The 21,275-nt window shown below is 34.5% G+C and overlaps 3 protein-coding genes across 3 annotated transcripts; 2 read left to right on the top strand and 1 right to left on the bottom strand.

Annotated features, from left to right (window-relative positions):
- The first annotated feature begins 2,324 nt into the window (after nucleotides 1-2,324).
- LOC145224153 (sterol carrier protein 2-like) lies at nucleotides 2,325-9,769 on the top strand. Its single transcript, XM_080090588.1, has 13 exons — nucleotides 2,325-2,560; nucleotides 3,258-3,452; nucleotides 3,886-4,014; nucleotides 4,197-4,323; nucleotides 5,311-5,461; nucleotides 5,757-5,904; nucleotides 6,349-6,499; nucleotides 6,994-7,101; nucleotides 7,228-7,396; nucleotides 7,835-7,970; nucleotides 8,278-8,410; nucleotides 8,969-9,045; nucleotides 9,420-9,769. Exons 1-13 carry the CDS (start codon nucleotides 2,381-2,383, stop codon nucleotides 9,507-9,509), a joined length of 1,794 nt encoding a protein of 597 aa, XP_079946714.1. The 5' UTR covers nucleotides 2,325-2,380; the 3' UTR covers nucleotides 9,510-9,769.
- Nucleotides 9,770-10,060: 291 nt separating this feature from the next.
- Nucleotides 10,061-11,676, bottom strand: LOC145224154 (sterol carrier protein 2-like). Its single transcript, XM_080090589.1, has 5 exons — nucleotides 11,550-11,676; nucleotides 11,335-11,445; nucleotides 10,565-10,697; nucleotides 10,421-10,497; nucleotides 10,061-10,351 (listed from the first exon to the last, which is right to left on the bottom strand). Exons 1-5 carry the CDS (start codon nucleotides 11,607-11,609, stop codon nucleotides 10,262-10,264), a joined length of 471 nt encoding a protein of 156 aa, XP_079946715.1. The 5' UTR covers nucleotides 11,610-11,676; the 3' UTR covers nucleotides 10,061-10,261.
- Nucleotides 11,677-12,547: 871 nt separating this feature from the next.
- LOC145224377 (hydroxymethylglutaryl-CoA synthase 1-like) lies at nucleotides 12,548-20,155 on the top strand. Its single transcript, XM_080090870.1, has 8 exons — nucleotides 12,548-12,967; nucleotides 13,156-13,341; nucleotides 13,477-13,602; nucleotides 14,050-14,217; nucleotides 14,361-14,529; nucleotides 14,846-15,016; nucleotides 15,741-15,970; nucleotides 19,010-20,155. Exons 1-8 carry the CDS (start codon nucleotides 12,703-12,705, stop codon nucleotides 19,156-19,158), a joined length of 1,464 nt encoding a protein of 487 aa, XP_079946996.1. The 5' UTR covers nucleotides 12,548-12,702; the 3' UTR covers nucleotides 19,159-20,155.
- The last annotated feature ends 1,120 nt before the right edge of the window (nucleotides 20,156-21,275 follow it).

Genomic DNA, 21,275 nt, shown 5'->3' with positions numbered 1-21,275 from the left:
TATTTATGACGTCAGTTGTAACGCCGTTCGGGCTCGGGGTGTGTTGTGATGTAACTGCAACAGAATGCACGAAGCTTTAATTGTGACTCTTTCGTTTTTAACCAAGCTACTTTTAGTGTTTATTGTTCGTATTATTCTACTTGATTTGGAAAAGTGTTTGTCCAAACAAATATGTTGTAATAGAGCAGTGGTTCTCAACCGGGAGTCCGCAAAGCGTTTTTAGGGGTTCCGTGACAACTTCCTAATTTTGCAGACAACGATATATGACAAAGCACTATTTAAAAAATATGTCTCAGCGTTTTAAAGTAGCATGGAACTTGTTTAAAATCGTTCTTCATACGCGACAAACCAAAATGCATTGTGACATTTTAACCTCATTGTGATGCAACAGATGTAAATTTTCAGTGGCAAACAACGTCACATCACAGTGTAATAGCTCTCTATTATTGAGTTCCGATGTCGCAGCCCAGTCAAAGTGATTGAAATTTTGGTCCTGGACCAAACGTGGTTGGTATATTTTGCACCTTTTTTGGGTTGCTTAATAAAAAATACAAAAAATACAAACACCTTCAAAGGGGTCCGCGATTAGCTTGACAGGACCAAAAGGGGTCCGCAAAGGCAAAAAGGTTGAGAACCACTGTAATAGAGCATCATTGGCATATTGAAAGCAAGATACGACAGTGCACAAAACATATATAGTGTAGACACCATTACCTTTGGTTGATGCTGTTGCTGTGGTTGTGGGTATGTATTTCCGCTGACAAATGTAACTTGAAGGATACGTGCAAATTACATCAACCCATTGACTGTTATGAAACCACTGGATTGTCACACAGATTGAATCTACATTTGGATTATTTGGTTCACCGCTTGCCCACTGGCCATCAGTAACTGGTTGGCCATCAGACCAGTAGAAAGTGTGTGAATTTGCCGGCCTCACAGCAGCGATGTAGTAAGATCCAATTACACCTGAAAATAAAGAGGTACAACTCTACAGAGAATTTATAAATGCTAAAGGAACTTGTTTTCTACATCAGGCATACAGAAGTTTAACAAACACCTAAAAATTTTGCTTGCCTGGTGGATTAGGAAAAAGGGAGATCAAAAAATCGTTTAGTTGCTTGCTTTTGACTATTGCCACAGTTGCATTTAACGAAGCACAGTGGTTTTTAGCAACTGCATACGATTTCACGTTTGTCTTTCCCATGTAGTATTCGTATGTTTGAAAAGGGTGCCAAGTTATTTGACCGTTTGTATGTGGCAAAACAATCGCTAAAGCAAGTATAGCATACATTTTGAAACACAACCACTCCTCTGGAAACAAGAATTTCGTGTTAACATACACATTTGAACGGTACTGCATGTTGCAAGTTACTACAATTAAACGAATTTTTCAGCGGCATAAATGGTGCTACCAAATATGAGCCTGACATTTTAACATTGCAAAGCCACCATTCAACTAGAAGCTGCATGTCTGAAATTTTGTTGCTAATCCAAAATAAACTGAACTAAGTCCAATAGAAAGTTGAATGAGATAATTGCTCTTAGCTCTTAAAGAAAATTGTAAGTATAGGGACTAAAACAACTGCACCAAAATACTTGTTTTGAGACACAGTTAGCACTGACACGGGTGTAGCGTCAAAATAGTAAGGTAAATACCATAAAAGGTTAACTTCCTGTGACCTGAGCTAGGGGGGGCAATGTCTTCGTGAAAAGATGTGGGGGCAATGTCTTCGTGAAAGATAATTTGAATAAATAATGGGAAAACCTAAATAAAAATATGCGTCATGTTAATGTAGATTATTTGTCAGAGCAACAGGTCCCGGAAGGTTGAGGTAACGCGTGTATTTCCATAACCTTTGTCCCATTTTGTTCACCTTACTTTGTCCGCACAATGGAACACAACTTTCAGCTGTAGAACTCCCATAACTTGTGAAACTTTTGTTTAAATAAACATCCTTAGATCAGAGGTTGGAAACCTTTTACGCTGGGTAAGCCAATAAAGTCAATGTATTTCTTTGAGTACCATATAAAATGCTTTTACATTGAATACAACTTAAAGTTATTTTTAAAAACAGTTAAGAACAACAAATTTAGGGTTCAGTGTAACAATATATTGTTTTGTTTGAGGAATGAGAACATTATTGTTTTTTTTTTGAAGAGTACTTAAAATATTATTTATTACTTTCTGTGTTAAAAATTGCAATCCAAGATTGGTGTGAAAGCCAGACGCAGTCAACAAAAGAGCAACAACAAAACCTTAAATCATTTTACATTTAAGTTAAATGTATTATCCCCGACAAAAATGAAAAACGTTGATTTTGACGTCATTGGCAGTCATGCGGAACGGTGCAAATAGAACTTGGCAAAACGTCAACTTATGTTTTCTGGTGCAAAGTCTTGTTGCAGTCAAATTTGGGTTTCAATTTCAAGGCGTGTTATTAGCTTGCAGTCGCAAAACAAAGTCGGTCACTTCCTAAAACGTGCAACTGAACAACCAGCAACGAACATGGCACCTCAAGGAAGAAAAGTGTACGTCGTTGGTGTTGGAATGACAAAGGTTGGTTTATATTAAAGTAAACAACATTTTAAAAAGATTTGTTTAGAAACACAAGTAAAAAATGTAAAAACGGCTCTAGTCGAAAATGTAACTATGTCAGACACTAAGAACCATTCTTGCTGACAAAAACAAGGAAATATTGCAACAACTTTCATGAAAGTTGCAGTAACATGAAAAAATATGCAATGCTCTGTACTCATTTTTTAATAAATTCCATCTAAATGCATTCATCCAAAAACACCACAGAACTAAAATCTTAAAACCTAGCTCATCCTTTGTCCATGAAGTAGAAAACACTAAAGTTTGCTATATCTTTATTGAGCCAGCTAACATAAGTTTTATCAAATTGATTTGTCTTTTTGTAACTCTGTCTGCATTGTTTTGTGTTTTGGATTCTATGTACTGCTTAGAAAAAAATACCTTTTGGCCAGTAAGGCTGTTCCCAACAAGATCCATGTGCACGCAAGACTATGACCAACATGTCCCATTTGCCTCACTAAGTCTATTTGCAAGACTAATTTCATCCCATTCCAAAAAAGTGATAAAGAGGTCAAAAGAGGACATTTGAATATCTTGTTGCATGTGCAGTCAAGAAATCAACATATTGTGACGCCTAAATTTTGAAAGACTTTTCCAAATGAAGATTTGTTTGACAATTTGCCACATACATAACAATTTTACAATTATTAATTTGCAGTTTGAGAAACCAGGCAGAAGGGAAGATTTTGATTATCCAGACATGGCAAAGGAGGCAGGTATGCGAGCACTGACTGATGCCGGAATTTCATACAATGAAGTGGAACAGGCTGTTGTTGGTTATTGTTATGGTGACACAACCTGTGGACAACGGGCACTCTACCAACTGGGATTAACAGGAATTCCTATGTACAATGTAAATAAGCTATTGACTATGCAGTGACATGAAATGTTTGTGCGGTTTTAGTTGCAAAGACCGCACACAAATCATTCTTATTTCACAATATCTTCTAAAGTAAACATGTAAAATATTGAAAACTGGTATTTGAGTTAGTATACTCTAATTAAAATTTAAACTACCAATTTATAAAAGGTAAACAACCAAAAATTTTGACTATTTATTTAAACAAGACATCTGATTAAATCCAAGAGACATCTGAAATAAAGATGTTTCCATCACTAAAGATGCCATTTCCACTTTATATATATACAGTTGGGGCCAAAATCTGTGCCGTGATTTATTCCCCAACTGTATATATGTAAAGTGGAAATGGCATCTTTAGTGATGGAATTATTCCTTATTCATTGTATTTGAACAGCATAAGCTATGAAAACTTTACTTTTTGCAGGTTAACAATGCTTGTTCTACCGGCTCAACTGCTCTATTCATGGGAAAGCAGCTCATTGAAGGTGGACTTGCTGACTGTGTGATGGCTTTAGGGTTTGAGAAAATGGCTCGAGGATCTTTGGGATCGAATGTGAGAGAACTCTTTGTTCATTTTGTTTTAAAGCAGTATATAATTATCTTTTTCTTGTCATCACACCTTTTACAATTTCCCAATGTGACTAATATCCCATGATGGTAATGATTTAGCATTTTTGCAACCTCTAGGAAAAGGTATCTCACTGGGTTTTTGAAATTGATTTTTGTTTCCTGCAGTGGACAGACAGAGCTAATCCAGTACAGAAACATGTTGAAGTAATGGCTGAGCTTCGAGATATTGCTGCAGCCCCAATGACTCCACAGATTTTTGGAAATGCTGGGTTGGAACACATGGAAAAATATGGTAAATACATTTTTTAACTCAAAAAAAGTATTGTTCATTACAACTGGTAAGCAATATCAAGTAAATTAGCACCAACAAGTTGACCCAATGTTGATAAATGCAAAATTATAGTTGTTTTTGACTGCCAATGATAACTGCAAGAATTTTTGCAATTTACATTCATTGCCCAAAACTTGCTTTAACTTTTGCTATGGTTGTTGCCAGTTGGATAAGATAAACCAATGAGTGTGCAAGGATTTGTTTGCTAACATTGTTAGTCAATGTGTAACCAGTGAGTTAGCAAAACCACAATCCTTGACCTTTTTGTACAGTAGTTACCTCCTGATAAAAAAATCATTTTTTTAAATTTATTTATTTTGGGACTAAAAATTGTTTTAATCCAAAAATAATAACAGAAAGTTAAAGCTGTACTTCAGACACAGTTTGATTAAATTACCTAAAAAATTGAAGCTGTAAACATATCTAATTTATTTTAATGTTGTTAAGCACATCTTTTTTGTTTTACGGTACTAAATAGGCATTTTGATTCGAACTGTATGATTTGAACAATATAAATGTTGTTGAATGCAAGCATAATAAAAAGACTGTTGTAGAAAAATTGTAACACTGTGTATTCGTCTGCTCAATTATAGGTTAATTGTCTTTAATAGGAAAATAGTATTTTTATGCATCCTATAATAGGAAAACAGTATTTTTGTGCATCCTGTGGGGTTTAGTTTATATTTTAGCGTCTTTACCCAGGGTGCACCACAACAGTCACATGAGGTTATAGGAGTTCATCAAAAATGTTGCCCAAATGAATACAAATTGTCTGTTGACTTTTTTATTTAATATCTGTTACATAAAACAGGTAGGCATTCGTCACATTAGTTGCTGGATTGGTTGAAAAAGGGTGCATGGGAGAAAAAATGGGTAAAGGGCACTGTTTTACTTCACTCTGCTTTTGTCCTACGATTAAATATATCTTATTTGTGTGTTTGTGTTTAGGCACAAAACCTGAGCACTTTGCCAAAATTGCATGGAAGAACCACAAGCACTCGACCAACAATCCCTACTCACAATTTCAGAAGGAATATTCTATGGATGATGTGATGAATGGAAGAAAAGTTTATGAATACTTAACTCTGCTCCAGTGTTGGTAAGCAGTTATTTGCATGTAAATTTTCGAAAAGCAATCAATTTGCATTTTAAATCTGAATCTATAAGAAAAGCTTAATTCTATACCTCATAAAGAGTAGATGAGAGAAGTTGCTGAAACTACAGCATGCTTGAAAGGCATGATGTTACACAAACTCATATTGTTGTCATTCTGTTGTTTTGAATAAAACTAGGCTTGGGAAATCCACAATTATTGGTGAAGTTTTGTGATTTTTTGTCGGTTTACCCACTTTATTGCAAGCACAAAGGACTTATTTTTTTTTGTATATTTCCAGCCCCACCTCAGATGGAAGTGGTTGTGCAATTTTAGCAAGTGAGGACTTTGTCAGAAAGCACAAACTTGAACACCAAGCTGTGGAAATTCTCGGACAAACTATGGCCACTGATTTGCCAAGCACTTTCCAGGAAAAGAGCTGCATTAAAGTAAATGCAATGTGTTTATTTCCACAAAAACATTTTACATTTACCACAAATGATGTATAACTACAAAGTGCATGTATATGCGAAATCAGCTGTAAGATTCAAATTTTTTGACAGCCGGTTCTATCACGAAAGTTATATGTTTCAGCCGGTTCTGTTACAAAAAGTTCATTGACAGTAACCAGTAATGCTAACCTGTTAGCTGATATCATAAAATTTTGCGAGACAGTTCTATAGAACTGGTGTGTACCGACTGAATCCCACCACTGTGTGAAATATATATCTTGATTTTTAACAACTTTATGTTCACTGATTTTTAGTAAGAAGCATTTGCTTCTTTATTACAAAATGAAAAAGTATAATAAAGGTTGAACGAAAAATGTTAACGAAAAAAATGCTCAAGAACATGAAAAATGAACTAACACCCATATTTTTGTTGATTTATAGATTGTTGGTGCTGACATGACCAGACGTGCTGCAGAGAAACTTGAAAAACAAACAGGTTTTAGTCCAGCAGCGGCACAAGTGATTGAACTGCATGACTGCTTCTCCGCAAATGAACTTGTTACATATGAAGCACTTGGCCTATGCCCAGTTGGTAAGTACTGAAACATCCTGCTTTACTTCAATAATAATTTACCATAGTTGTTTGATTTTGGCATTTAAGTCACAGGTGTTTGACTGAATTTCAAGACTACTTGTTAAGAATTTGTTGTGAGTATTTGAGAACAATATATATCATTTATGTGCACATCATCAGTCATGGGTGAAATAAATGTCAATTTAAGACTATTTTGTTCTGATTTGGAAGCACTATTGCTTTGTCATTTATTCTCATAGAAAATTGTACTGTTAATTATAAGTAATCAATGATCGTCAACACAGGATGCCCACTATTCATGCGAAAGATCCTTAAAAAACGCAAGATGTCAAAAAATTGAAAGTTTTTTTTTAAGTCAGCAGACTATATCATTAAAAATTTATTAGATAAGTATAAACCAAAGTTTGACTGTTTTTAGTTTTTTTTTTTTTTTAGTCATTGTATGTTAAGCTAGTATGTAACTTCTCTTAATGGTATCTTTGCAAAAACAGGCAAAGCAGGTGAATTCATCGATCGAGGAGACAACACTTATGGTGGAAAATATGTTATCAACCCAAGCGGAGGCTTGATATCCAAAGGTCACCCTCTCGGTGCTACAGGTACACGCTAAGTCAACGAAGCATATTGACACATTTAAAGTTACTTACAACAACGGAACACTTTGCACATACCCACTGGAGACAGCCTCTTTGCTACACTGTTGGTTAATGAGTGCCATTTTGTAGGGCTTGCCCAGTGTAGTGAACTTTGTTGGCAACTCCGTGACGAGGCTGGAAAACGACAGGTGCAAGGTGCTACTCTTGCTTTGCAACACAACCTTGGTTTAGGCGGAGCAGTCGTTCTCACTATGTATCGTTTAGGCTTTCCACAAGCACGAAAAGAATGGCTTAAAAAGTAAGTTTGTTCTAGTTGTAAATTCTGTGCTTCATGTTAGTGTTTAAATTTTCTTGCTCTTTGTCAAAAAGTTTATCGATGTTTTTATTAGAACTATTATTTTGTGTTTCAAATTTATTATAAAGCATTTGAAAGATTAATTCTGACAATTTCCATTTGCTCAAGCTGTTTTATACAATTTGATTTTGCTTTCATTCACGCAATTTTCGCAACAAATTTCTATGGTTTAACTTTACCATCCTTATGCAATTAACTGGGTTTGTCTGTGTTTTGAATGTATTATTACACTTTATGAGCATCTGGTTTAAAAACTGCAGTATTACAATTTGTTAATTCTTTTTTTTTCTGACTGAATTTTATTTTCAGACTTTAAAAAGTGACTGTGTTACAGTTTCAGACAAAACAAAACAATTTTTAAAATTACAAAACATATTGCAGGCAAGGATCGTACCCTCGTGTCCATCCACAACCAGTGGTGGGAAATCTTGTTGGCAGCAAAACTTCTGCTTCATCAGACGCTGATGGATTTAAAACCACACCAGTTTTCAATGAAATCAAGGAGGCCATGGAAAAGGTAAGACATGTATCATACTGTTTGTTGCTGTATTGATCAAAAAAATATTGCATTTACTGTGTCCAATTTCCAGTTTCAAAAGGAACGAAATTGTGCTTAAAATGATAAGATTCTGTATTACAGCTTAACCTGGTTAATTGCACAATCAATTTGCTTAGTGTTTTTGTTGAATTTACAAGACATTTTTTTAACAAATGGCATGTGATTTTACAAAAATGATCACTTGGCTTACAAAATAGTTGACACTTGCTGCCTTAAACCTATTTGTGAATCAATCACTAAATTTGTGAATTGCTTTCCGTTATAGGATGGAGCGAGCTACGTGAAGAAGATAAATGGAGTGATTGCATTTAGTATTAAAGATGGGCCAGGTGGAAAAACAGGAAAGTGGGTGGTCGATGGAAAGAACGGAAATGGATCAGTTAAATTTAACTCTGACCGTAAGAATTCTGCAAAAATATTATAAAAATTAGGTTCTAAACAAAAGGAGATTAAGTTTAGTAACAAAAGCTTATTTTGGGCTTGTGTGGAATAGGTTTGGTGGAAAATGTAAGTAGGAAGTTTTTAGGGTATGCAAGATTAACTATTGCAGAAACTGAATTACAGTCTCCATTCTCCATTTAAGGCATTTTAAGTATCTTACAAAATGTCCCAAAATCACATTTTCTTTTTGCTCAACACCCTAAAGAAGTGCTTGGTAGAGTTTGTCATGTTACTTTAATGTTGCGACTATTTGTTTTATGTGAACAAAATGAAATAAATGAGTTATAAAATTTACATGAATACTCAAGCTTTCTACAACATGTTATATAATTGTCCTTATATTTTGTGCGTAATCTGTTTTGTGCACTGCCTATCACTGTTTATCTGTTTTGTGATTTGCCGTAAACATTTACCATGAGTTTTGAACGAACAGGGCTGTGGACTCAGCTAGTCTTGGTAGAAATTATTTCTAAAGTATGCACATTACAAATATATATATTAATTGTTTCTCCCAGAAAAAGCTGATTGCACCATTACAATGAAAGACAGCGATATGTATGACATGATGCTGGGAAAACTCAACCCTAACTCGGTAAAAAAGAAAATGATTTCTTACATGTTGGGTTCTAGATTGCAACCTAAACTGTTACCATATTTTGTTGATCTGATTTTAACTGACAGTAAATTGTTGTACAAGTTAAAGATTGTTAATTTTCTTAATGCAAGGTAAATGACTTTTAGGTCTGAGCTTGCAGAAATTGGGGAAGTGCATGTTTTGTAAAGTTAAACTATAAATTTTAAAGCTTTCTAATCTTATAAAACTAGCGCTTTTCTGACTCGTGTATTTCGAAAATACTGACTAAAGAAGACTTAAATTGAGAAAAAATAACTATTGGATATTGTTAAATGTGGTTACTTCTATGTATTTTCGTTTTTATAAACATCAAATCTGAAATTTCTTTTAAGGCATTTTTCAATGGAAAACTGAAGATTAGTGGTAACATGGGTCTTGCAATGAAGATTGGAAACATAATGCCTACGAAAGCGAAATTGTGAATGAAATTCAATCATGCTCTTCTAATTTTATCGACTGTTCAAAGGGTATTATTTCATGCACTTCATTTTAAAATTTGCTGCAAATTCTATCCAAACAATGTTGATTTGGCAAACGATATAGCTAAAACGTCAATAATGTAATTTGTAACATGTGCATGTAAATCTGTTTCATTCCACAATTGTAGCAGTTATTGTGCGTAATGTTTCTACTTTTTATCAACTTTCTAATTTATGCAAATAAAAATATAATATGTCAAAAAGTGTGATTTCTATGATTGGATTACATTGAGGTTTTGTTGAAAAGTTAAGCTAACTGTCACTTTTTGTGCATTGTGTGTAGATGCTTTAAGAAGTGCTATATTGCAATAGACTGGGAAGGATTATTAGCTAAGCTTATACTGAAGTGGTGCAATTTTGGAATTTGAAAACTGATTAATATGACCAAGATTTTAGCGATTTTTACTTAAAAATTATTTAGGGGTAGGTGACATCAATAAGCAAAAACACTTGTGTTACATTTTTCCACTACCACAAAAACAACCAGAAAATGCTCCACTTTCTACCAAAAACAATTTTATTTAACAAATAGAAGTTTCCGAAACCTTCTGGAGATTATATATATCTGTATATATTTGATGAATCCATAACAAAATAGATTGCACTATGACGAAAATATAACTAATTTTGCAATTGGCACAAGCAAGGTAGACATGTTCAATCATCACAAAACCTAAAGGCTACATCTAAAAACCTCACAATTTTGCTTTGCCTGGCATTAAAGTTTGCATTTTCATTGCAAGGTTCAATTTTCCAGAAATCTTCATCTTTCCACTAAAGTAGGCCTGTAAATTGAATAACACATGTTGAGACGTATTCTAAACTTGCAGCAAAGGCTGGTTTTTGTAACTTACAGTGTTTGCATTCATTTTTCCAAGCAAAAGATCAGCTAAGTCATTATCCTTCATAAGTACTGTGCAATCAGCCTTATCTAAAAATCAGAAATAAATAATTTTTCACCATCCTCTTAGGGTGCAATGAAACAGGTTTTTTTTTACTTTTTGCGTTCAATTCAACACATCCATTTCCATTTTTTCCATCAACCACCCATCTACATGTTTTTCCATTGGGACCATCTTTTACTTCAAATGCAAGGATTCCGTTAAATTTTTTTACAAATTTTGGGCCTTCCTGAAACAAACCAAACTTTGGTAATGGTCAAAATAGTAAGCACATCAAAACCTGTTAAATACAGTACGGTAGGCTTAGTACAAAAATATTTTTTTAAATGTAGAATTCCTCAAATTATAATTACCACAAACGCAACAATATTTTGCATTTCAACATAGGTTTTATGGGGTTTTATGTTTTTTCGGCGGTCATGAGCTGTCCGCGAATGAATTACTGATATTTTGTCTCGACTAGGCTACGATTCTGTAAAAACTGTTCCAGTTGGCGCGAAGTTAGTTACAATTGGAACGAAAGTCACATGGTTCGGTCTATTAAATCCTATCAGTGCGGCTGATTTTGGCGAAAATAAACTTTTGTATGTTTGCAAATGAGTTCAGCCTCATAAACTTTTACAAAACCGCAGATTCGTCTAAAATCGACAGAACGACTTCATAACGTTACTAATTATAAAATGCGTTAGTTCATCGAACGTTGAATGGATAATGGTCAAGACGAAACATTAAAAGCAATTAAAAATATATGATTAGCAGTTCAAGATAACTACTGTTTTTGCTAAACGCTTTTACTTTCCGTTCAGTTACTAAAAGAAGGCAAGCACATGCGAAACTATTATTATGATATTTTGACATTTCCATACCTTTTCAAACACCTTCTGTATGTTTTTAAATATAGGAGTACACTTAAAATCATCTACATCCGACGTTGCTGAAGTGTTTTTAATCGCTATGCCAACTTTTCTGTCGGGTTTCTGCAACATAAAATGGAAACCAAAATGTCGCAACCAAAAAGTAATGGAAAGTATACATACGGTATTTGCAAATCAGGTTACTTTTTTAATCAATTTTTGCATACCTTTGCAGTCAACTTGGTAGTGTTTTCAACTAAGGCCCTGTTCGACCGAGAAGTTTCCATTTTATCTAATAATTTTACAAATTTGCTGACCTAAGGGCTAAGACAGACTAAAAAAAAGTAAATCGGTTTAAAAATGCACAACTAACCAAATAAATTTGGTACGAAACGGGTTTTACATAAGTTGCTAACTTAACTGCCAAATCTTCGCTACTTTAATCGTGTTCAGCCGCTAAAGCTGGATCCTAAAGAAAGCGGCGTAAATGCCATAATCTACCGTTCGGATGTCCGGAACGTGATACGCATGGTGTTCGTTTATTTTATCGCTTGTTGATATACATCGCTATAATTTAACGGGTTTAGGTAAAGGCATATTTAAGCCATAATACTGTAAAAACGTAATTACCATGCGATTTAGCTAAAATAAAATATAATACACCGTTTTTCGCAGGTAACGTTTGGTTAATATTCAACTACTTGTTAAAAAGGGCTTTCACAATATATTTGTAGCATGTCAGTCCAAAATGTAAAGAATGGATCAGTTTAGTTTAAAATGTTCCAATAGATTATTTAATTATTTCAACTTTCAAGGTTCAGCCTGAATAGTCCCGTGACCTTTGTCGTAATGCTTGAGTGATTTCATGTGTTGTCAATGTCATGAATGACTGATGCCAGTTTGAGGTGGAAGTGGGTTCGGCTTCGAGGCAGAACTTGTGCTTTGACTCAGTTTGACATTGACAGGTGTTAAGGAGGTTGATTACTTCAGTTTGTTTTTAGGCTAGCTGTTTATTGAGTTGCCCTTTTATGCAGCTTGTTTTCAGTCTATATGAGTTTTTTGAGTTGCCTTTTTATGCAGTTTGATTTTAGAAGAAAGTGAGTGACTGTTATAACTTATAACAAGAAACTGTTAGCCTGTTATTTTAAGTGTTATGAATGACAGTTGTTTTAGGAAGAAAGTGAATGACTCTGATTGTATGCATGCAAGCTTGTAATTTCATCAACTACTCCCTTCATTTCACAGAATTGCACCAATTTACCAGTCTGATAAAACTGAATGTTTGTAAGAGTTTACTACTGTTAATACAGTTGACCTAAGAGAAGAAATTCTACACAAAACTTATCTGAAGCACCAATAAGTTATTTTACTTTGGCAGTGATGCCAATTGTCACCGAAAATGGTCTAGACAGGCCAAAAGTGCAACGAAATGTTGGAATCCTGGCAATGGAGGTGTACTTTCCTTTCTGTTGTGTTGATCAAGAAAAATTAGAAGAATATGACAAGATATCAAAAGGAAAATATACAATCGGACTTGGTCAAACTGAAATGGGTTTCTGTGATGACAATGAAGACATTAATTCTTTATGTTTAACTGTTGTTGCAAGATTAATGGAAAAACACCACATTGGTTACGAAAATATAGGTAAGTATCTTCATATATTTTATAAGTTTTATTATATATTTTTGAAGCAACATTTCAGTGGTCGAATTGCTTACAAACAACGCCTGTATGGTATAGGATTGACCAATTCCAAATTTATTCTGATTCTGCAAAATAAAAAATTTAAAAAATCAAATGAGGTACCAGAAAATAAAATGAATTTCTTACAGGGAGGCTTGAAGTTGGCACTGAGACTATCATTGACAAGTCAAAAAGTGTCAAAAGTGCTTTGATGCAACTATTTGAAGAAAGTGGCAACTTTGATGTGGAAGGTGTTGACACAACAAATGCATGTTATGGTGGAACAAGCGCACTGTTCAATGCCATCGCATGGGTAGAAAGCTCAGCATTTGATGGTAAACAAGTGTCTAAAATTTTTTTTTTTATATTATCTTTCATTTCTATAGCTTTGGTATATAAACTAACTAAATGGAATTTTTTTTGATGTAATGTTTTTTTGGGATGGAAAATTGAATAAATTCTTTTTGTAGGACGCTTTGCTCTTGTGGTCTGTGGAGACATTGCTGTTTACGCGCATGGAAATGCTCGGTGTACTGGTGGTGCTGGTGCTATTGCAATGCTTATTGGGCCATCAGCACCACTTGTTGTTGAGCCAGGTAATTACAATTAAGGCTGATTTTAGTTTAAAAGATACTGAGCTTTCAGTTGTTAGTGAAACTGCAAGATAGTTTGTAGATGGTGAATAACTTTTTGGTGATGTTTTACCAATTTGTGTTGTCATCTCAGGGTAAAAATATGTCCATTTTTATTAGGGCTGTTAATAAATAAAAGTAAAAAACTTCAAAAAGTAGAAAAATTTGTGTTTAAAACAGTTTAAATGAGAATCAAATAGTTCAAATGAGAAACATAGACCCATAAAATTTAAATAATTAAAATTTCAAATAATCAAATAATTATATACTTGTTTAATAATAGTCCTAAAATTTTTTAATGTCAAAATATTGTATTATTTGTCAATAGGTTTTTTTATGATTTTAATTTTCCACTTGTATAATATTGTAGAATAATGTAGTACCGATATTTTGATGTTTTACTTTTTGCAGGCCTGCGTGGGACCTGTATGCAGCATGCATATGATTTTTACAAGCCAGACCTCACCTCCGAATATCCTGTTGTAGATGGAAAATTGACTGTAAAAAGTTATTTATCTGCCTTAGACGCTTGTTATCAAACATATTGCAAAAAAGCAGACAAGCTTTTAAAATCAAAAGGTACATTCACAATGAGGTTCAATTGCTTTCTAATTTTTTGTAAAAAATGTAAATGTATGAATTTATAAATATTTTAACAGCCATTTCTTGTTTAATTGTTCATTTTATTGTAGATCTGAAATCGCAAATATTTTGTCGTTTAGCATCACCGTTTTGTTTGAATGACATGGATTTCATGGTGTTTCATAGCCCATACTGCAAATTGGTCCAAAAATCATTAGCCAGGCTGACTTTAAATGATTTTCTTTGGAACAATACGTCACTATATTCTGAAGACGACTGCATTGCGTTTGAAAAACTTGATGAATTTAAGTAAGATCAACTAAATTGAACATTAAAATTTTTTTTATTTGAATTTTTATTGATGTTTGTTGATCGATGCATCTTCAAAATTATGGCCAAGCTAATCTGTGTATCTAGTAAATGCTTATGATTTGACTTTAAATGCTAATTTGTTTGACACATTTTTGTAATCAGCATATTTGTATCCTAATGACCATCAGACAATTTTCAATAAAAAGCAGTAAGCACATTAATTAGATTGCACTAATATTTCTGGTACTTAGTCGGATTTTAATCGGTTCCAAGTTTTCTAGCCAAAAAAAAACTTATTACTATTATCATGCAGAGCTACGTCGTTGGAAAACTCATTTTTTGATCGAAATGTCGAAAAAGCGTTTATGGCAGCGAGCCAGCCGTTGTTCGAAAGGAAAACGCTTCCATCTTTATTGCTAGCCAAGCGAGTAGGAAATATGTACTCACCATCATTGTACGGTTGCTTAGCATCATTACTCATAAGGTTAGTACATGATTTGCGTTATAATGACTGTACATATACGTGTGTTCCATTCACACTTCTACGAATAGCGTGACTTATTTGGCCCATACAAGGATATTTTATAATAGCGTGCAAAAACTGCAAAACACATTTAAATTTGTTTGTTTTTGTTTTTTGCAATTTTAGTTCTATCTAATTATGCTTGATCAAACTAAACCTACCTTACTGCAGTTTTTGCTTAATTTTTTTAAAAAATTCGTAAACCTACCCAAGAAGTATTGATTTGCCCCAAGAAAAAATATTCTGAGCTTAAATTTAAGCTAACGATCTTTAGGAATAATTTTCAATTTGACCATTGAACTGCAAAAATATAACGTTTGTTCTGAATAATAATCTTGTCTTCTCATGTCCAAATATTTATTATAATCAGCCATAGCGTTACTTGGTGAGTAATGCCTTAATGGACAGACCGAAATTGTTTCGAAACGACGTAATGTCTTAATTTTGTGGGCACTACGGAAAATTTTATTTTGCCTTAAATCGCATCAATAATGAGTTGAGTTTATGCTGCAGCTACACCTTTTTATGAAATAATTAAAAATTTTAAATTTTTAAATAAAAACTTTTTCAATTTTCATTTTTTTAAATAAAACTTTTTTGGCACTAAAGATTTTTTTTGCCTTAAAATCGCATACATAATATCTTATTCATGTTAACAAAACCTCAACCAAAATATTTTTTGTAGCAAATCCGCCAGCGAACTTCTTCATAAACGAATCGGTTTATTTTCGTATGGTTCCGGGTTCGCGGCTTCTATGTTTTCGATGCGTGTTGTGGAAGATACAAGTCAATTCACATTTCATCGTTTGGTGTCCGGACTGCTGGACGTCCAAGCTAGACTAGATGAGCGGAAATGTCTGGATCCGGCCGAGTTTACGGACGTTTTGGCGCGACGGGAGAAGGCACATGCGAAAGGTTGGTGTTTTTTCTTTCAAAATTGCTTAAGATCGACATAAAATTAGGTTTTATTAACTCAGCAATCTTTTATTGCACTGTGTTCAAAATATCAAACAGAAAAATATTTCATTTCCAAATTTATAGATTTATAGCACAATGGGTTGGCGTAAACGTAGATATAGTCCAACCAACCAATTTTCTTGCTTGATATCCATTATTCCGCTATGAAATATCAATGCATCATTGTATTTATATGCGAAGGTTGTAAAAAGACAGTTAACGACCAACACAACGACCAATATTATGCACACTTGCCTATCCATATTTATGCAACTGTAAAACTAAGTCAAGAGCGAAGGCTGATACAGCAAAAATTTGAACAATGCGAAGTCCGTTGCGCTCCATGCACCTTTGTATTTACGGTGTACATATGCAAGTCGGTACGGGGATTTTTAGGTCGATTTCAGGCTTGTGCTTAAATCAGACTTGGTTGATTCGGGCCAAATTTCACAGTCGGCCACATTTGTATCATAATTGTCACTTCGTTGGTGAAAATCTCCCTGATTAAAAGTCACTGTAGAAAATACTAAACAAGCGTTTCGTCCACCATGTATTGCATATTTAACAAATTTGTCGTTCAGCAGGTGTAATGCTAAACAAGATACTATTTGTTTTTTAATACCTTGTAATTTTGCTGACAATTTGTCCACCAGAACGATATTGCCCAAACCATTAACTATATTCTTTGAATGAAATATCGCGAGCACACGAGCAAAAACGCACGAGAGCAGCGGGATACTATAAAATGATTACATAAGAACAAAGACTATCCCTAAAGGGAACAGTTGCGTGCACCTTAAAAACAACACCACATAACGAATTAATCAATATGAAAGCCCCTCAACACACAAAATACCATACATTTAAAAAATGCACATATTTAATTTTATTGAGTGTCACTTCTTAGGCATTCCAGTGTGTAAAACATGTCAACAATGACAGGGCATATGTGTTTGGCACTTTAAGCTGATGGCTTTGTGCAATCTGTCATTATCAGTTGGTTCATAAATCATCGTATGACAGTCACAAGCACCAGATCCGCTTGTGAACGGTTTCGACTGCCCCGCAGCTGATAAGCCCAACTTCCTAATTCTGTATAATTGTAGCGTGAAGCAAAACAGACCTTAAGGATTAAAATTACAATTCCTAACTGTCTCTTACTCGAGAGCTTGTGGGTTTAAACCCCTGCTTGGTAACCGCTGGTTAAACTCGTTTTCGAGTGCTGGTGTTGCCGATTTGAGCTTTTGACCAATACGGTATTCTAAATTTCGCTCAGAAACTTGTTCTAATGCTTTAGAGCCACAAACTCAGCTATTGTGATAAGTTTATGAAGATTTCAGCATTAACTGACATCTTAGAGACTTAGACCATGTTTTTGACCTGTATTACCCGACATCTTTGGACTTGGGTTATGTTACTATTTTAAACACCTACAACATATATTTAGTGTTTCATATGTTCAATATCACACAGGCTTAAATACATTGGGGTTGGGACTACTATGAGCAGTAGCTTTTGTGTATAATTCATGATGGATAGTAATTTATAATTTTTCTTGTGCGCTGAGAATTTGCCAGCAGTGCGTCATAGTGCAACACAACGCTTAGACGAAACATTACTTGCGACTGGAATTACCCTATATATAACATGTTCATTGGAGCACAATCAGGAGAGTTTATTTTGGCCAATCTCTAAAAATTTCCAGCTTAATTTAGAAAGACGTCGAACTTAAAACCCTATTTAACGTTACTGAACCTGAACCTGATTTTAAAACTACTATTCAACTTGTATTTTGCGTGACGGTCTTCACCACAACTACATCAATGGGGGTTTAGGACAAAAGTTGCGTTGCCTTCAGGCCTAGGAAATGGGTATAGTCTGAATTTTTGACTAATGTGCGAAAATAACATTCGAAAATATTCCTATTCAAACATTCTTGATTTAAATGATATACATTTTTAAATAATCGATCATTACCAGTAGGTTGTAAATCTTATAAAAATAAAACTAATTATTGTTCAATTGATGTTTTTGTTTCTTTGCCAAAAATCCAATTAAATTACAGAGTGGGAGTTGGTACAAATTGGTAGATTGCTTGAAAATGTCTCCGACTCAAAACCCTGTTTGCATGTTTATTGATCAATGTTTCCCATAAGTTTTTATGAGTCTGGATAACACACAAGCACCCTGGCCAAAATAAGCAACTCTTGATGCGCATTCTGCATGATGAAATTTTTGGTTTTACAAATTCCTACGAAGCAGTTCACATTGCGTAAGCGCATAAAGCATATTGTAGAAAAACCATAGTGACCACGTACATATACGGAAGTAAGTCTTGAAAGCTAAAACTTTCTGGTACAAAGTTCCCCACCATTGGAAATTACCCTAGCGTGTTCGTTGTAGGGTAAAAAAAAACACTTGTTTAGACCACATCCTAAAAATTTCCAGCTCAATTTATATGGACGTTGCTGTTCAAAAGACAAAACCATTTAACCTTGCTTAATTAGAACCAGATTTTTTTCACAGCAGTTGTAGTTTAGGTTTCTTAAAAAAAACGGTCTTGATTCGGGCCTGAATCAATTTGAAGGTTGTTGAAATAAACCGAATTAGGCCCGTTATATTTACAGTAATGTGGCCTATTGTGAAGTCATGCCCGAATTAGGTCCGTTTTTGAAGCCCGGCCCAACTTACAATTGTAGTTCGAGCAACAATACTTCGACATTGCAACATTTTAAGAAACTTTTGCATTTGTGTTAAATGACGTCAGTGTGACGTAACCAGCCGGAAGTAATGTTGGTAACAAACCAATGCGTCTGGATTTTAAATTAAAAACTCTGGATTCAAAATTGCAAAACGTCATTTCATATTGTAAGATCACTCGAACTAAAATTCACAATTAAAATACAAAGGTCACTGAGATCAAAGGTCAATTAGTTCATAGATCCCGAAATCGGAAGCCCTGACAGTCTCGATAACCGTGTTATTTTCTTCTCGCAGCCGATTATGCGCCTTCAGCACCGAGCGACAGACTTTTTCCTGGAACATTCTACTTACGACGAGTGGACGACAAATTTCGTCGAACTTATGAACGAACGCCGCTGAAAACCGAAGACAGAAATTCAAAACTGCATCAGAACGGATTTTGACTTGATGCGAATTGCGAAATTGTCAAATGCGACCGTTTTGTTTTTGTTTCCATGAAGTTTTGTGTGGTGATAATAGGGTAAGTCCCGCTTGGGGAATCCCCATTAGAACCTGAAAGATAGAAGTCCACCATGAAGTTAAGAATTTTTTGTCTTGCGTAACATCTTCAGTTTCTGAAGCCAAATATGCAATAACTTCTGCCATTATTTATGATCGCGTCAAAATGTTACGCAAAATGTTTTTGTTTTGTTTGCATATAATGTACATTCGTGACCACTAGACCCAACCAAATTACAATTGCTTTGTTATTTTATGTTACATTTAACGGATAATGAATTTTTCGGAAGTTAAAGTCTCAATGAGAATTAATTTGCTCGGGTTCAAAAGTCTGTAATGAATATTTGTTAAGTTTGCTTGGAGTTTTAAAAAAACATTTTTTTCTGCTTTTTTGCACTACAGAGCTGTTCTGGTCATATTTTTCCAAAACCCTAATCAAGACTTGATTTATCAAACGTAAAATAAGGACACAAAGTTAGACCCGCAGCAAGCCTGTTTTACTCAACACTAAACTCTAACCCGTTCTAAAAACTTCGGATTTTTGCAGTGAGTGTTTATTCCGAATCAGGCGTTAATTTATATTTCAGTTAGGTAATGTTGCAAAATGTTACGATTTTTCGATACCACCATGTACATTTCTCATTTTTCGTTTTTTCTTCTAATTTTTGTGGTAAAACTGAGCTACAAACAGTTGTATGAATACATTTACTATGGAAAACAATGCATTAGTCAGCTTTGTTGTAAAATTACATTGAATTCTGACTTACACACACCATGCCGTTTAGCTCTACATATTTATTTAAACACAGGCTTTTTGAAAACTATAAATATTTATTGTGTGTAAATCGTTTTTGTTTTATTAAATCGTCATAAAACACGAACTCGGTGATTTCACATTGTGATCGAAGACGTGTTGAATATTAAATAAAAAAATCCATTTAATGTTTGTTTGTTTGTTTGATCCAGTTTGTTTGTTTAAAAACAGCGTTTAAAATATAAAGTTGAGGTTTGCTTTAATCTTAGCGAAAGTTAATGCTGGTCGCAGAAATTTAAATGTAGCGATAAACCTGCTGGATATCAGGCGTTTCCAAGAGAGAAAATCAGGTTTTGCATGGGGAGTTTTCGCCGGAATATTCTAGTTTCAAACTGGTTTCAGTCGGTTTCTGAATCTAACCGAACCGCTGAACCGGTTTAAATCGGAATCGCAAATCGACAAGTTTGACCCGATTTTTGAAAAAAAACCTAAGGCTATTGCCTTTCCGTTTTTCCGATTTTTTTTCGGGGGCAAAAAGTAAAAAAATCGGTTATCGGTGGATTTTCGCCGAAATATTCCAGTTTCAAACTGATTTTAGTCAGTTTCCGCCTTATACTGAACCTCTGAACCGGTATAAACCGGAATCAGAAAAATAAAATTTTGACAAGATTTTTGTAAAAACCCAAATTCTGCAACCTTGACGCTTTACCACCCTTGCCATCGGTTTTTTGCATTCCGTTAAAGTTCATTTTCTTCTGTGAGTAATATTCGTATAGTGTTGTAGTTCAATGCATTTTCCCCATATCCACAACTTTTTCTACTCATATCCGTCACCAATCGCAAATATCTTTACAAACACCCCGTACACTCGATGTCGCCATAGAGCCCGCATTTATATCTCAGATATTGTGTGTGTGAACTCTTCGTGGGTAAAATCACAGCTGGTGGAAGGACCTTGTTCATCCCAGGATGGATGGAATATTTCCTCAATGATATAAACAGCTCGTAGGCGTGTCAGGAAGTTTGAATGCACTGTATTGGGTTTTCCGAACTCTGGACACAAAATAATTGATGTAACGCGAATGAGAACTTAAATACAACTTCCCTGAATTATGATTGGTCAATGGCGGTGGCGTGTTGCAAACTTTTGTGGGCGTGACTCTTGTATGTCCTAACCGACAATAGTTAATCGTTTGGGCAACTTTGTTACAAAAACTTAAAAGGTTACAACAACTTGTGTAAACATTGCGTGGTTAGGAGAATGTTCGGTCGTTTTGCCATTAGAAATAAAAGAGAACAGTTCTAAGT

The sequence above is a fragment of the Phallusia mammillata genome, chromosome 4 (assembly GCF_965637545.1).
Source record: "Phallusia mammillata chromosome 4, kaPhaMamm4.hap1.1, whole genome shotgun sequence".
In the NCBI taxonomy this organism is placed as follows: Eukaryota; Metazoa; Chordata; class Ascidiacea; order Phlebobranchia; family Ascidiidae; genus Phallusia; species Phallusia mammillata.
The sequence above is the reverse complement of the archived record's forward strand: the minus strand, read 5'-3'. Positions and strand labels throughout refer to the sequence as shown.